This window comes from Dunckerocampus dactyliophorus, chromosome 18 (genome assembly GCF_027744805.1).
Source record: "Dunckerocampus dactyliophorus isolate RoL2022-P2 chromosome 18, RoL_Ddac_1.1, whole genome shotgun sequence".
Taxonomy (NCBI): Eukaryota; Metazoa; Chordata; class Actinopteri; order Syngnathiformes; family Syngnathidae; genus Dunckerocampus; species Dunckerocampus dactyliophorus.
In genome coordinates, this window is record NC_072836.1 from 19,856,839 (window position 1) to 19,873,667 (window position 16,829).

The window sequence follows — 16,829 nt, forward strand, 5'->3', positions numbered from 1 at the left end:
ATAAAGCATCAGCGCATAACGACCATGAAACACACAATAAAAAACACATAATAATAAACTTCCGCTTCTATCGCTACTGCTGATGTTGCAACTCACATACCGGCAAAACGGTTTTGTTCACAGGAGCCGACGACAGTCTCGGTCGAGGCCCATTTGCTGGTGAATCGGTTTTAGCCGGCTGAAATTCAACAAAAATGGCGTTAGGGAGCATTCATTCCAATGCTTTGTCGCAGAGACAATGCACTCCTTTCTCATCGTGTGCTGTGGGTGTCAAGAGAACAATAGCCGCGACGTCGGCGGAGGCAAGGGTTTCTTTCACTCACGCTAGATACGGCTGGCAGGGAAGTTTGCCTCAGCGGAGTCGAGTGAGTTGCAGGCGCAGGTTGACCGGTATCTGCAACCTGGCATGCACATACAATCACTTGAATTGTTTCCCATATAATGTTAGCAAAGCTTAGGGCATCACTGAAATACAGTCTGCTCATACCTCAGATTTCTGGTTGTAATAAACGTTGGGAACTGGAGGTCGGGGTGGAAGAGGCAGCTGTTTTCTGGGAAGAGGCTGGAGAAAATGGTGGTTAAGATTTTTTAGGCTGCTTTCAAGCATGTGGTTCGTTACTAGGTGCGCACGTCACGGATGCCAGCCGTGTGGTTGGTACAGCTCTCTACCCTGACGCCTTACAAGTCATGCTGGACATCAAGTTGACAACTCGGCCTTTTAGCTGTGGCAGGCGCTCTCAACCCTCATTTAGCGGGGATCTGTGGATGCGCGTTTGAGTCCATTTGCTTAGCATGTTATGCGACCAAAAGCAGCGGAGTAAAAACTTCACAAAAAGCTTGTAAAATATACTTTTATGCATTTTGTAGCATAAAAATGGGTAAATTGACTAAAATACAAATATAAGGCCGCACGGTGGTCTAGTGGCTAGCACGTTGGCCCATACAGGAACAGCCTGGAGATCGGGAAGACCTGGGTTCGATTCTCCCTTGGGCATTCCTGTGTGAAGTTTGCATGTTCTCCCTTTGTGCGTGTGGGTTTTCTCCGGGCACTCCGGCTTCCTCCCACATTCCCAAAAACATGCATGTTAGGTTAATTGACGACTCTAAATTGTCCATAGGTATGAATGTGAGTGTGAATGGTTGTTTGTCTATATGTGCCCTGCCATTGGCTGGCGACCAGTCCAGGGTGTACCCCGCCTGTCGCCCGAAGTCAGCTGGGATAGGCTCCAGCATGACCCCGCAACCCTAATGAGGATGAAGCGGTATAGAAAATGGATGGATGGATGGACAAATATAAGGCATTGAGACGACGCATTAGCGGCCAATGATGTTACTGTAAAGTTGAGTGAGACACACAAGCACCAGGCCCTTGATCGCCAGAACAACAGGCTTTTATTGCAGGTTTGAACGGTCTCACAACAGGCACAATAATCCCTAACACGGGCTACTGTTGCGGCTGTAACCCACACCAAACTAAATCTCAACTCTGAACCCCCGACGTCACTTCCTGTCTGGCCCCCACTGAGCTCCCCCAGCATTGGAACACATTTACAGCAGCGAACACAAGTCTTATTTATGTCTTAAATGTCTTGTTTTCTCTTATGATCTTTACTATATTGGGTACTAGGCGTGTAAAGTTCACTAAAGGGGTGTCATTGCATGCCTAGAGGGCTCTAAAATAATGTTAAAAAATGTATTTAGAATGTATAAACAGGTTTTCTATGCTCTAACTACAGAAATAATCGATTACCGTGATAAACGATGTATTACTATAATGTTGACACTGGTTTTTTGTCTTTGGTCAGCGTAGCGTTCACAGTTGAGCTCAAGTGTATCGAACCGCACCAGAGGACTGAGACCCATCTCTCAGGGGTCTTGGGCCCGGGTTCGGCTAGAACTTCACCAAACAAACCGTATGTCGTCTCTACCAAACATGTCGTCTCTACCTTCACAGGTGGCTCTGGTCGCGGAACATAATGAAGCTTCTTCCCGTCATCGGCGTAGATGTTTTGGGAAGCCTAACAAAAAGACAGTGAAACATAAAAAATCAAAGGCTCTCATAAGTCTTTTGAATTACTATCTGCCAAACATATTAACCGATACAATACCAAGTGAAACAGAGCTTGGTACTGCAGATAACAATGCTGTGATCCCTCGTTTATCCAGACCTGGCCATGATAAGTGCATTTCCGCTGTTCATAAATCAAATATTTTCATAATTGGAGCGTAGAAAACACTTTTTAACATTATTAGAGACCTCTTGACATGAAATAGCAACACTGCAGTCCCCTTTCCACTCTTACTAGGCAATATTGTAGACATAATAAGAGAAAATAAGACTCGTGCTCCTGTGTGTTGCTGTAAATGTGTCCTGGTGCTCGGGGAGCTGAGTGGAGGGCAGACAGGAAGTGACGTTCAGAGTTGCGTTTTATCTTGGCCTGGGTTACGGCCGCAACAGTAGCCCGTGTTTGGGATTTCTGTGCCTGTTGTGAGATCGTCAAACCTGCCATAAAAGCCTGTTATTGACTGAAAATGACAATAACATGACGAGTGACCAGTGTAGAGTACTACATATCATCACAATGACTTTGAATGCGTCCTCTGAATGCCTTATATTTGGATTTTAGCTCATTTATCCATTTTTGTGCTTGAAAATTTCTGCAAAAATATGTCACATTTGCTTAAATATGGTATGCATATGTTTTAAACTACTAATAGGGCGTATTCACCCACGAAACAGCATGATTTATTCATGAATGTACTTTAGAAAAAAGGCGATACAGTGAAGCCATGAAGTTTGAAGCCATGGAGTTTGAAGCGTGAAGCGCCCCTGCAGTATGTTTAGGCACATTTCCATTTGGATGATGAAAGACATGTTGCTGTGTTACTGTAAAGTGAAATGTAACATTGCATTTCTTATCAACACAGCATAGTTTAGATCAGATCAAGTTGGATTCATTCCATATAAGAATCCATACCAGTATCGGGAACCTTTCCGATTTATCAATTAATTATCTGTAGAAACTCACCACAGCGTAGCTGGATTCATACGTGTTGTTGCTGTTTCTTAACCTTGGAGGAGGTACAGGCTTTATTTTAAACTCCAACAGGGCATCCTGGTGAAAAATGGGACAAATTCTTGGTATAAAGCACACGTAATGGACTATTCACAAACAACAGTTTTATAAAAGACTACAATACCACAAATAAACATTGATATTACCACTGGCGCAGGTGAGGAAGGTGTAATCATGGAGGACTTCATCATGTCAGGCTGGGCTTTGGATGGCTTGGACGTTACAGCTTGCGGAATCCAGCTTGGGCAGTAAACAAAATATGGCATCATTCATCCATGCGTGACTTTACCACCAATACTGGAACAATTACAGCATGCAACATCGCACGGCATGTTTTTTGTCTTTTTTATCTGTGGTCTACCTCGAATGTTTCAAGTTCAGTTTGAATGCAGGGGATCAGTGGCGACGCGATAGCACTCATCACTTTTCAGTCACGCAAAAACTCGCAAATTACAAAACGCGGTTATGGAATTTCTGTTGCTGAGCGATGGAAACATTTTAGCGCCGTCACACCCAGGTACTCCGCTCTTGTCAGCGGCATCAGCTCATGTCTCTCTGTTCAGTGCGCTGTACACGCGTTCCTTCAGTTGTCATCTACAAGCACATGCAGCTCGCTCATGAACAAAAACCCTCGAAAAGACCCGAGAGGACGTGAGCTTGTTTCTACTTTTTAATGGCTCGATCAACCTGACTCGTGTTTCATTGAACATGAATAAGTCCACAGTACACATACACAGTACATACATGGTACATAAAGTACATAAAGGCATGCACGATGCTGTGAAGTTCTGCACCTGTACACCTGCAAAGGTTCTGTCACAAAAAAATGCCTCTGGCTGTCTTATCAGTGTCACGGCCAGACTGCATTATGTTTAAAAATGCTGCAAAACCAGTAGAGACCAACTCGTAGCATAGACTAGAATTCACAAGTATACGAGCATTTACAGTACAACTTCAGTAAATGGCGTACTGTATTTGTGTTTCATGCACCCCTAAAAAGGAGGCTATTCCAAAACTATTTGTGCTGAAATTATGCTCGCAAACACGATGTGTCATAAAGAACTTCTGGGTTGCAACCACGTGTTCAGAGTCGGGGGGTAAACATTTCAATACAGCCACGGTATCTTTGTACAATAGTCAGCAGATTCCTTCAAATAACAGGGAATGCCATTGAAATGATTTGCTACTATTGTGTGAGTGTGCAAGGTGTGTTGCATAAAGACATGAAGTACAGTAATCCCTCGTTTATCACGGTTAATTGGTCACACACCATGATATGTGAATTTCTGCAAAGTAGTAAAATATTTTGTGGTTACAGCATAGAAAACCTGTTTACAACAGTCTAAATATGGATTTTGACATGGTTAGAACCCGCTAGACATGAAATAGCACCCCTATAGTCATCTTTACCCTTCTTTTACCCAATATAGTAGACATAATAAGAGAAATTAAGACATAAATAAGACTTGTGCTCCTGTGTGTTGCTGTAAATGTGTTCAGGTGCTCGGGGAGCTGAGTGGGTGGCGGACAGGAAGTGGCGTCGAGGGTCCAGAGTTGAATCTTATGTTTGCATGGGTCACGGCTGCACCAGTAGCCCGTGTTAGGGATTATTGTGCCTGTTGTGAGATCATTCAAACTTGCAAATAAAAGCCTGTTGTTCTGGCGATCAACTCTGGTGCTTGTGTGTCTCACCAAACATTACAGTGACATAAGTGACACCAACTGACCGGTGTAGAACACTACATATCATCACAGCGTCTTTGAATGCATCTTGTGAATGCCTTATATTTGTATTTTAGTTCATTTTGCAATTTTCATGCTTGAAAATGCTCAATTTAGGCAGAAAATGTGTACATTTCACATACGTTTTGACTAATAACAACCATGAAACAGCATCATTTATTAATTAATAGATTTTTGACAAACTGCAATAGAGTGAAGCCGCGGAACTGGAAGCGCGACGCGGCGAAGGATTCATGTAGCGATCGGACAGCGATGAAAGCTTATCTTTCGCGTCAGACGTAATCAAGGTAGCAGATGAAAATAACACTTCTAACATGTCCGTCTGCGTTCTTTCACCAAGTCCGTCTCCATGAATACATTCTTGTATGTGTCCTTCATCGCTGCGTGGAGGGTGCTCATGCGAGTTCAAGTACAAGTTCAGCTTTCTCTGCTTTTTTTTGGTTGTTTCTTGAACCTTGTCCTTTTAGGATGGACTAACTTAATAATGATGCTTTCCGAAATCTCTATTTGAAGAATTTCCACATGCGAGAACCGCGTGTATATGTGGCATTTTCGCTCTGACTTTATTTGACGTCTGAGTGTTTGAGCTGGTGTAATAAAGCAATTTGAATCATTGCCATTTTTCCAAAATCAATTTCTGTATGCGCACAGTTGTTGTATTTATGTTTTATATTTGCATGCAATAATAAAATACTGTATTTCTTTTATTCTTAAAATGATTCTGTCTGTTTGTAATCACTAGCTAGTGGTTTTTGAGCGAGCAAAGCCACCCAAGCAAGCCTGAGCTGCTTACATCACAGGCTTGTAGAACAGTAGCTCGTCTACTTTACATCAAGTCCACCTTGTAGTCTCTATAAATTACTCCTGCTGCAATTTATGTTTCACAGTTAACTAGAATGGTAGAGTAGTCCTGTTCACGACAGGAAAACACAGGACTAAAAAACTCATGCAAAAAAACATTCATATCCACAAAACATGCATTTGCTATGCAATAAAATGGAGAGTTTATGCTTACCGTCATCGTCATCAGACATTACATTGTACCCTCGATTGTGGATCCGGTATAAGTCAAAGGTGATGCAGTTGGCTGCAAGCCTCTGTGTTGTTGTTCCTTCGCACTGTCTGGAGTGGTGAAGTGTAAATACCTACACAGAGTCATAAGGGAGACAAAAAACAGGTGGGCGGATCTCTTTGATAATCATCTCAAGCCCAGACCCAAGCAGAGAAAGATGACATTACAGCATGTATGCTTTACAAGCTCACATTTGAACCTGCTTTTGTCTCTTAGCAACATGAATGTCGCTTTTTAAATTCATCGACAAGGAGAAATTGTCTGGGTCACTCCATGTTTTCTTGATTTTTTGATTTGAGCCTTCAGTCAAGTCCTAACACAAGTGCGTGAAGGCCCAGAAGACTCCAGTGGAAGCACAGTAGCTTAAAAAAAAACTATTCAAAACTATTCTTTAACTTTAGTTATGTTTAAGGGCAAATTGCATTGATTTTTATTGAGTGAGCAATAGCAAAGAGGTTTGGGTGATTCAAATATTTCGCAACATATGCTCCAGAAATCCGTTTTTTGGCGAAGTAGGAGAGGCCACACTTTGAAAACCACCTCTCCTGACAGACTGAGACGCTGCAGTCCCATATTGTCATAATTTAGTAGTAAGGAATTTATTTGACTTGAACTTGTTGGACAGGAAAGGTAAGCGTGTGTTCTGTAATCTTGTTGCATTCCCCTTGTGTAATATGTGTTTGTTATTACTCTCCATTGTCATTTCTGTATTGAATGATGTGCAAAATTGACTTTAATTTATGTTGTTAGCAAAAGTATTTACATTATAGGATACAGATCTTTATCCTGCTATGCCTGCCACTTTTGTGGTCTAAAAAGTGTTCTTCAACTAGACACAGAGTGGAGGTATGACAGATTAAAATTATATCTTTAAAGTGTTTTTATTATTTTGTATATATTTTTTGCTTAACAGCTTGAAATAACCCGAAAAATTGAAAGTGGAATGGAGTGCATAATGGGGGAACGTACGTTCATCTTACATCGCCGGAAGTGTAGTTCTTCTGCATTCCAGGAAGTCTGTATACATTATGGGAAATGTAGTTCTTTTGGATTCCGGGCTTTCATGCTAAAACAACAAAGTAGGGGGCAGTCGGTGGCCATAAACACCAAGCATATCTAACAAATATGTATTGTATCGTAAATCAATATTTGGTCTGCCGTGTTTCAAAAGTATTTCCATGCGTGCCTTATCACGCGAAAGTCATATCATCACTCGTGACCAGTCAAGCACGAGCGTTGCTGCGCATAAACTGGATGATTGACGTTCGCCTCAGCCAACAAGAACAGCCGCCATATTACTTTCGGCCAATTGTCGCCTCTGGTCGAAGATTTCCGAGTCACACCGGACAATGGCGAAAGCGTTTAGACACAAATGCGTCAGTTAATCTAGTGGTTTCTTTTCGGGCGTCAGTTAGCACCGGCAAACACCAAAAGCGGTGTTGTAATTTTCTTCAAGGGCAGAAAATGACACGACTGGGGATTTTCTGCACAGTTGGGGTGCTGCTGGTAGCGCACAGCATCGCCATTATACGGTAAATGCACTTTATCGGGAGATGTTTTGTGTAAATCTACATACATTTTACAACATTTTATTTTTGTTTTATTTCTTTGGCTTATTGTGCCAATCACCATCACGTATTGCAAATTCGTTTACTTATTTGACCTAATAAAGCAACAAAAATAGCGGCATTTTAATAGCGTCTCTTATTTCAGGGTTCCCCTGAAGAAGACGAGGAGCCTCCGTCGCCTCATTAGCGATAATGGAATGTCTCTGGATCAAATTCGGGCCTTGGCGAAGTCATCTGGAGCTCCTGACAGCGCCCCCTCGCCACAACTACCCGTGGAGAGACTGACTAACTTCATGGATGTGAGTACTGTACTCCACACTGTCATCTCATCTCGCCTGCAGGTAATTGAGACATCCCGAGTGTCTGATCAACCAGTTGCTATTAAGTACACATATTGTCCCGTATTGTAAAATGTTGTCACACCTGTTTCACAGTCGTGATTTGGCCCAACAGCCAGAGGCGTAGCTTGGTTCCCCAGCTTCTTAAATAGTGGGCGGGGCCCTCCTGCGAGGGCGTGAGAGGGGACTTTGATGATTCATGCCAACAAAGATAGACGAGGCATCCCCAAGAGGACTTACAATATGATAGTTGGAATGCTCGATGCTCCTTGTGATTAACTGTCAACCGCTCCACGGTGTAGCCTTTTGCCTCAAGTCAGCTCCCCGTGACCTAAACAGGATAGGCCGTCTAGAACAGGGGTGTCCAAACCGAAAAATGATGCAAGGGCCTCTTTGATAAGATAAAAAACTGCATCTCGGCTTTGTGATAAAGGTGAAAAAACATATTAGGATTAATTTACGTCTCTTTTTTACCCGTTTTTGCTGTTTTTTATTTTCCAAACATTTAAATTTTCTTCTCATAATATGACTTTTCCCCCCCAAAAATTACAACTTTATTACGTTTTGTTTCTTGTAATAATACAACTTTAAAAATCCTTTCAATGTAAAATAATTATTCAATATATTATTATTGTTCCTCATAATCTTAAGAGTTTACTATCGCAGCTTTTTTTTCCCTCATTACAGCATGACCTTTTTTCTCGGGGTGTCACAAGATCCCGTGTCACAAGATCTAAAACATGATTTTTCGTTCAGAAAAAAAAAAGCGTCTGGTGGGCACTGGGTTTAGGACGCCACGAAATGAATTCATCACACAATAAAGGAAAACCAACTCTGCCTCCATATGTTGCCATGTGCTGGCGTGTCTGGCGGGAAGCGAGTTCACTCTGTGCATTGGTTTCAGCACCTTGGTGGATTTGTTCCACAGAACAACGGTATGAATGGAGTGAGCCCTCTTCTCAGTCATACAGTCTTTGTCTGTGTGGGTGGGGCCGCTATAAACACACAGAGTGTAGCCTAGCAAGGTAACATACTACAAATTAAATTAGTAGACTGCAATATTTTGTCCTATATTTTTTGTATTTTTTTATGCTAAAGTCTCGTCTCATGAGTGTCTTATAACACTCCTAGTTTTGTCATATTTTGACTTAATTCTCATAAAATTCCAGCTGTTTTTCCAGCATCTGCTGTTGTTTTCCTGTTGAATTGTCCAACTCTGCAACTTCTCTTCTCGGCCTTATGAGTTTACACTCTTCATATTTGGACTTTTCTTCTCTTATGCAGCCTCATTTTCCAAAAACGACAACTTTGTTGTTTTGTTTGTTTCTCATAACACTACAAGTTTTAAAACAATGTCTTTCCTCTTTAATATTTCAACTTGATGTTACTAAAAGGACGTTATTTTTCCTCATATGTTATTCTCGCAAAATGACGACTTTTTCTCGTGTTTTTTTTTTAATATTTTGACATTATTCTCGTAAAATGAGCGCTGATTTTTCAAGTTTTCTTGTTAAAATATATTTTTCAATAACAAAACAGGCTGCAAATAACCCCTGTGGCCACCCCTTGGATGCGATGCGTCACCGCTGCTCACACCTGAAAGAGGTAAACGTGTGAAAACTGCAGGTACTGAAGATTAACAGTGTTGTGTTGTGTCGCGTCGTGTCTTGAGGCCCAGTACTTTGGCGCCATCAGCATCGGCTCCCCGCCTCAGGACTTCACAGTGCTGTTTGACACCGGCTCCTCCAACCTCTGGGTGCCGTCCATTCACTGCTCCTTCCTCGATGTCGCCTGCTGTGAGTACCCCGACCCGCCTTTCATACCGAAACAGCGTGTTGGATTGCTTTAGATGGTGTTTATCACGTTCGGATCTCCATCTGTGATCAGGGGTCCATCATCGCTACAACTCAAAGAAGTCGAGCACGTACGTTCAGAACGGAACAGAGTTCTCCATCCGATACGGCAGAGGCAGCCTGTCGGGCTTTATCAGCGACGACACGATCTCTGTGAGTTGGCGCTCCTTTTGTTTGACTACATTCCACCATTTTGTCGAGTCATCACCCCCTTCCCCCGCCTGCGCCTACAGATAGCGGGCTTGTCCGTGCCTGGCCAGCAGTTTGGCGAAGCCGTGAAGCAGCCGGGCATCACGTTTGCCGTGGCCCGTTTTGATGGGGTCCTGGGCATGGCCTACCCCTCCATATCGGTCGCCAACGTCACCCCGGTGTTTGACACGGCGATGGCGGGCAAGCTGCTGCCGCAAAACGTCTTCTCCTTCTACATAAGCAAGTAATGTCAGTCAGGGTCTCTGACCGCTCCTGACGCGGGTGCGTGACACCTCTGTCTGCCTCCTAGAGACCCTGCAGCAGCAGTGGGGGGAGAGCTGGTGCTCGGTGGGAGCGACCCACAGTACTACACCGGAGACCTGCATTATGTCAACGTCACACGCAAGGCCTACTGGCAGATTGAGATGAATGAGTGAGAACACATTTTCCTTCATCGCTACGAGGACCTTTTTAGTCAAAAGTGTGTTCCTTTGTCCCCCCACCCCACAGAGTCGACGTGGGCACCCAACTGACAGTCTGCAAAGCTGGCTGCCAGGCCATCGTCGACACGGGGACTTCTTTGATCGTCGGCCCCGCGGAAGAAATCCGAGCACTGCAGAAGACCATCGGAGCTCTGCCCCTGCTGATGGGAGAGGTGTGGATGTTGCGCTCGTTTTATGCTTCCGACACCTGATGCCCTCTTCGTTCTTCCTCCTCAGTACTGGATCGACTGCAAGAAGATTGACTCCCTTCCCGTCATCTCCTTCAACGTAGGAGGGAAGATGTTCAACCTGACCGGGGAGGATTATGTCATGAAGGTATCGTTTTGTGCCAAAACGCCAAACGTCTTGCTTTTCTAACTCTTCCCCGCTGCTGCAGGAGTCGCAGATGGGAACATCAATCTGCCTCTCAGGCTTCATGGCCATGGACATCCCGCCCCCTGCAGGACCTCTGTGGATCCTGGGAGATGTCTTCATCAGAAAGTACTACACGGTCTTTGACAGGAGTGCTGATCGTGTGGGCTTTGCACTGGCCAAGTAGTACCACTTCACAATCTTTTTTTGTCATACTTTTGGTTGTAAAATTGAGGTTTACATGCAAAACCGAATCAGAGTTAACGAGTTACAATAATCCCTCGTTTATCACGGTTAATTGGTTCCAGACCCGACCGTGATAAGTGAATTTCCGAAAAATAGGATTCCTTATTCATAAATGGAGTATTTTTGTAGTTAGAGCATAGGACAGCTGGTTACGGCCTTCAAAATACAGTTTTCAACATTATCAGAGCCCTCTAGACATGAAATAACATCCCCACATGTCACCTTTTACACTCCTGTTATCCAAAAGAGTAGACACAACAGCCATTTAAGACATAAATAAGCCTCGTAATCATATACAGTCGTCCCTCGTTTAATAGCGGTTAATTGGTTCCAGACCAGACCGCGTTATAGGATTCACCCGAATCTGTGTGAGGGGCGGACAGGAAGTGACGTCATGGGTTCAGAGTTGAGTTTAGTGCGGCATGGCTTGCGGCCGCAACAGTAGCTCCTGTTAGGGATTACTGCGCCTGTTGTGAGATCGTTCAAACCTGCAATAAACGCCTGTTGTTCCTGTGGCCATCAAGTCCGATGCTTGTGCGTCTCACCGAACATTACAGTAACATCACTGACACCCAGTGACCAGTGTAGAACACTACACATCATCACGTCTGAGTCTTCTGAAAGGCCTGTATTTGTATTTCAGGTCATGTAGCCATTTTTATTCTTAAATACTTAATTTATGCAAAAAATATGTACAGTTGTAATTTTTGACTAATAATAGGCAGCCTTCAACCACGAAATAGCATGATTTATTAATAGAAGTTTGAAAAACAGCAAAGTGGTGAGGCATTACTGCATTATGAACCAAAGATTCTAATTTTTTTTTTAGAACAAATGCATGTCAGATATTTGAATATAAAGCAAAGGTACGGTCAGAGTTGAAAAATGATCTTAGGCTGTTTTATTATCTGACTTCTTGAGTCTTAATGATTTCAGTAAATTAAAAAAACCCTGCTGGTTCTTACTGGAGTGCACATTCCCTCCGTGTGTGTGAATACAACTGAAAAGAAATCAAGACAAAATAAAGTCACTCGTCGCATTTATTTACATTTCCTAAGTGGAAATTCAAATAAAATAAAGCTGGGGGAGGCGGGGTATAAAGCACAGCATGCAAGACGGCATATGTCTCGTACAAATGAACCCACGCGGCAGACAGAGGTAGTCATCTACTTTTAGGTTTCGCTCAACATGAAGAGAACAAATGTGGCACAGTGACGACAACTCAGTCTCGGTCTGCAAAGGAAGACTTTACATGCGCATCAAGACGTAAAATAAACCCGACTATCCGAAACAAAGCACCTGATGATGTGCACGTTACTACAATAAATACAAAAATATTGACTTACTTGAGAAGATTTAAACCAAATGTGCAATGGAATTGAACCCCTAAGGCTACACGTGACAACAAGCATGAGAATACTTTGGACCAGTATTTCAAACAAGGGACATCAAGTCGCAGTTGGCGGAGTCTGGAAGCGGCTTTGACTGAAACGTTTGTGTTTTGTTAGGATTGTGTTTACCCCAGCACATTTTAGTTTTGTTTTTTCTCACAGTACAAACAAAATAAAAAGTCCTTTTCTTCGTTTCAACTCTTTGCTTTCATTTTCCCCCCTCATATTACAACTTTATTCTTCAAAAATGACTTTTTTTTCTTGTATCATTCTAATTAGATTTTCCTAATATTTTGATTTGATTCTCATAAAATGATTGTGCTTTTCTTCCATATTTTCTGTTGTTTTCCTGTCAAATTCTCTGTTTCCAATGTGCCGAGCGCCATAAAACACAAAACAGCTGCAGCCCAGGCTACAAATGGCCCCCGGGCCACACTTTGGACACCCCTAGTTTAGGCGAACCAAGGCATGCCACAAAGTCAAGATACCAGAATGTGTACGAGCTACCGTGAAAGTAAAGATTGATTGGAACAAGGAAACACCAGGTGACGCTCTCACTTCCTCAAATGTCAAAAACACAATCGATTGCAGACCTTCATCACGGGATTTTGGAATCTAGTAAAGTGTATGTGCGGTGGAAGTAGAGGAGAGAGTGAAACAAAGAGCAGCTCTGTGTCTCCAGTCACGAGGGAATAGTTTGTGGTCATGCCAAAGGGGCGAGAAAACGCTGCTGCTGTTTTGTTCTCGTTTCAGCGGCCAGCGCAGATACTCAACTGGCGTCACCTGAAACGCTTCACCTTTCCTCGTGTGTTTGTCTTGAATGTGGCCACCATATTAATGAAGTTTTCTTGCAAAACCCTTTCCTTCCGCACTGAACTAAGAAAACTGGCAAAACAAGTCACTTTTCTCAGCTTCTTCAGGTGAAAGCACGGATTTATCAGCATTTTATTGGCTTTTGTGTTGACATACAGACAATCAACATTACATTCCATGTCTTGACCAGTTTAAAAAGAGCTGAGATCTAACTCAGCAAGATAATTGTATATGATTTGGCCAAACACTAACTTCATTAATAGAATGGCAACAGTGCAAGACACCATCACACTTGCATGGTGGGATTAAAAACGATGATTGGAACACCGGAACACCGGCTTCACGTCGAGAGTCAATGACATCTTGACACCAAGTGACATCGCCTGGACACGTTGTCAGATGTTGATCAAGTTTCAATGAAATCTAAGATGGATGTGGTAGCTGCGTCTCCGCAGTCCTCAGAAGCGACTCCGGCTCCGAGAGCGTACAGTACAGCGTGTATCCCAGCTCATCCACTTCCTGCTCGGTCAGCTCGCAGAATAAGTTCACCTTTGGGTTGAGGACGCAGGGCAGTCGGCCCGCCTCCAAGTGACCCACCAGCTCCTTCAGCAGCTGCAGGAAGTTGTCCGCCAGGGCCTCGTGGGTCCAGTCGTTTTGTTTTTCACTCAGCAGCAAGATGGCATTGGTGAGCTGGCTGGCATTGAGCCGGTTGAGGGTGGGGTTGAGCTTGCACACAGCCTTGGCCACCTTGAGGCAAGCGCATCGGTAGCCTCCATCTTCTTGATCCAGGGCCCTGAGCCGCGCCGTCTCAGCCACGCGGAAGCTCTGCCGCCACAGGTTCTGGTGGCGCTCGGCGGCCAGCCGATGCGGTTTGGCAATCAGAGAGGTCCCGTCCTCCATCACGAGTAACGGAAGGAAGTCCACGTAAAGCTTTCTGTCGTGCTCGTACTGCACCTCCAGGGTGAGCGTCTCTGAAGGGACCACGGGACGAATGACGTAGTCCAGGACGCTGCCAATAGCCGGCCAGTTGACGGAACCCACAAGCTTGTCAAAGACGTCCAGGACGGATTTAGGGGAGAGGTAACCGCCAACCATGCAGCGGTCCCAGTAGCTGCTGTTCCGTGGGAAATATTCCAAATTCTCCCTGCGGACCAGCCAGAAACCTGGAACATTCATGATGGTGTCCTCCCCGGGGATGGATGACCACAGGTTCTTATCCAGAATTAGAGGCACCATGAGCTGGGCGTGGTCCGCCATCACCACCTTGGTGATGGATGAGTTGTGTTTGAATCAACGAGCTAAAGCAAAACAAGAACAAAAAGACATTAAAATCTCACCTGTAGGTCATCGTAGAGGCTGCCACTCAGGTACATCTCTCTGAGAGGCATGTCGGGCAGTTTGGCGTGGAGAAACACTCGGAGCTCAGCGCAGATGTCCAGCGCTGCCCTCCGGGCCACAGCCTGCTCCTCGCTGGGGATGTCCACGTTGTTCTGGTAGAACTCCCACAGCCGCTCTTGCAGGGACAGACGCATCCGAGCACGCAGCAGGTCTGACTGAGTGGCGCCACTGCCTTTGGCGGCCGCTCGACCCACAGCCCTCCGCATACAGTCTGAGGAGCGATAAGAGCGTAGTTGGTGTGTAGTCTCTACAGACACTAAACATATTTAGACATCAATTCTAATCTAATTCTGCTATCCTGGTGACTGAATCACAAACACCCACTGTGAACAAAGAACAAGAATCCTCCCAATTGCATGTCTGTCACCAAAAACAAAAAACAGCGGCAACAAAATGGTTAAAATATTGAGCATATTTCATCGTACGTCAACACTACTTTACTGCACGCACCTGATTCAAAGGAATTTGAGGAGGTGGGCAGGCACTGGAGGGACCTGCTAACGGTGGCCTTCATGTCGTGGTTCAGGACCCGAGGTGACGAGCCCACCCAGGCGGGCTCCTCCCAGCTTCGCTTTCCTTTTTGCTCCATCTTGGTGGGGCTGGTCGGAGCGCTGATGGCACGGTCGTACATCTGCATGACACAAGAGCATTACTTCTCACCTTGGCTTGTAGGGGTGTCACAAGACACCCGAATCACGAGACAAGACTTTAACATTAATTTTAATAAAGTCACAATGAGAAAATATGGCTGGAAAAAAACACTCCTATTGGTTACTAATGTGACAGAGCAGCCGTCGGCTCTCACGTACTCTTTTGACAGCCAGCGTTGCGATGCCAAGCATGGCTGCTCCGCCGACGCCCAAAACAAGCTTCGCATTAGAAAGCATGAAGTCGATGGCGGTGCCGATGCCGTTGTCATCTTTCTTCCCTTTCCGGTCTCCATTCACGCCTGCCATCCTGCGTTATAATAATGGAAAAAAAACAACCCATTAAGGTGCATTTTTTGCTGATTCACAAATGACTTCATGTTATTATTGACCTATTTAAACAATACATGAAATATTTTAAATTAATAAACTATTATATACCCTCAACAACTATATTTATTACTATCACTAGCGGCAGGTAGTAGAGTATTAGAAGACCCACCTGGGAGAGATACTTGCAGATGACCTTTACCTCACCTCCAGATAACAACACCCCCCTACATAAGCCCACCCAGACGGCTACTGAGGAAGAACTGGCCCCTCTTCAGAGCCGCCTCCTTGTCTTCGGGTGCCGTCAGGGTTTGGCAGCGGCGAAACTCGCGCGCCACAGCGCGGCGGTAGTAGTTGCGGTCGGTGTACTGAAGGTAACGCCCTGCACGGAGCAGCGCCCTGTACAGCCCCAGCACGGCACTGCTAGACCAGCCGCCCATGAGGGACCACACTTGGAGAGGGGTGGGACCCTGGCACCTGGCAAAGAGAGGGAACCAAAATAGGATGGAGTGATGAAGCTTGAAGATGACAAAATACTGGGTCTCGCAAACAATGATTACATCTCTGTAAACCGCAACTCATACTAGTACCGGCAGAACTCATGCAGACGTAGACCATGACGCTACCACCACCATGCATGACTGTTGGCAACACACAATCATAACTATTCAGTCCGAAAAATCGTTACTGAAATGTAGCAAGGTGAAATACTGTACATCAACATTTAATTTTACCATGTATATAATGGACAGTACCTTATAGTATCATATAAACACCACATAACTACAGACGAGATGGCTGACACACGTTGGAAATATCAGGCAGCTCTTCAGCTCCCAGAGGCTGCTGCTAACGTTAGCAACCCTGCCCACCCAACATGAATGGAGCCGCCTGTTAGCCTATGAGACAATTGTCGAGTGTCGAAACTCACAGTGACCACATCAAGGTAAACACCATAGGTTAATTTGACAAGAGAAAATGGCTGACTGGAAGGAAAGTCACTCTTGTGACTTGCCTGTTAGCATACTACTCGAACTGACGCTAGCCAGGCGCTGACCTTACTTATTCTAAGCTAGCCTGACTGGCAAAACGTACAAGTTAAAAACACCAAATAGGACGATGTGGATAATAACATCTATATATATCACACACAGCAAACACACACCATGAACTCACGTGTTGAAATTAGACCGAAGATTATCGGAAAGATCAACAGTCCTCCTCAAAGCCGGGGGTCAAGATTCCACAGTCACAACCGGAAACAAACAGTAGACGTGGCATTCTACTTCCGGGTCACAACTTAAAAAATG

At 44.5% G+C, this 16,829-nt stretch overlaps 4 protein-coding genes across 5 annotated transcripts in view; 1 reads left to right on the plus strand and 3 right to left on the minus strand.

Moving 5' to 3' along the window:
• Positions 1-5,965, minus strand: part of LOC129171598 (uncharacterized) — a 10,468-nt gene extending 4,503 nt beyond the window's left edge. Inside the window, exons 1-7 of the mRNA XM_054760429.1 lie at positions 5,836-5,965; positions 3,224-3,317; positions 3,030-3,116; positions 1,947-2,018; positions 488-562; positions 324-401; positions 101-178 (exon numbers count right to left, since the gene is read on the minus strand). Coding sequence (XP_054616404.1) covers positions 101-178; positions 324-401; positions 488-562; positions 1,947-2,018; positions 3,030-3,116; positions 3,224-3,268 — 435 coding nt within the window. The 5' untranslated portion in view covers positions 3,269-3,317; positions 5,836-5,965. The remainder of the gene's footprint in view (positions 1-100; positions 179-323; positions 402-487; positions 563-1,946; positions 2,019-3,029; positions 3,117-3,223; positions 3,318-5,835) is intronic.
• A 1,231-nt stretch (positions 5,966-7,196) lies between these two features.
• napsa (napsin A aspartic peptidase) lies at positions 7,197-12,529 on the plus strand. Its single transcript, XM_054760445.1, has 9 exons — positions 7,197-7,424; positions 7,606-7,759; positions 9,471-9,594; positions 9,686-9,804; positions 9,885-10,084; positions 10,151-10,273; positions 10,351-10,495; positions 10,560-10,658; positions 10,720-12,529. Exons 1-9 carry the CDS (start codon positions 7,357-7,359, stop codon positions 10,879-10,881), a joined length of 1,194 nt encoding a protein of 397 aa, XP_054616420.1. The 5' UTR covers positions 7,197-7,356; the 3' UTR covers positions 10,882-12,529.
• mief1 (mitochondrial elongation factor 1) lies at positions 11,963-15,498 on the minus strand. The gene is made up of 4 exons (XM_054760444.1): positions 15,352-15,498; positions 14,993-15,173; positions 14,482-14,753; positions 11,963-14,407 (listed from the first exon to the last, which is right to left on the minus strand). Exons 1-4 carry the CDS (start codon positions 15,496-15,498, stop codon positions 13,568-13,570), a joined length of 1,440 nt encoding a protein of 479 aa, XP_054616419.1. The 3' UTR covers positions 11,963-13,567.
• A 248-nt stretch (positions 15,499-15,746) lies between these two features.
• On the minus strand, positions 15,747-16,808 carry LOC129171621 (MIEF1 upstream open reading frame protein-like). 2 transcript variants are annotated; one of them, XM_054760468.1, is made up of 2 exons: positions 16,696-16,808; positions 15,747-15,996 (listed from the first exon to the last, which is right to left on the minus strand). In XM_054760468.1, the coding sequence occupies exon 2, from the start codon at positions 15,957-15,959 to the stop codon at positions 15,747-15,749; it is 213 nt and encodes a 70-aa protein (XP_054616443.1). In that variant the 5' UTR covers positions 15,960-15,996; positions 16,696-16,808. The 2 variants fall into 2 exon arrangements, with proteins under 2 accessions (XP_054616443.1, XP_054616444.1); XM_054760469.1 differs by having other exon boundaries at positions 16,685-16,775.
• Between the last annotated feature and the right edge of the window lie 21 nt (positions 16,809-16,829).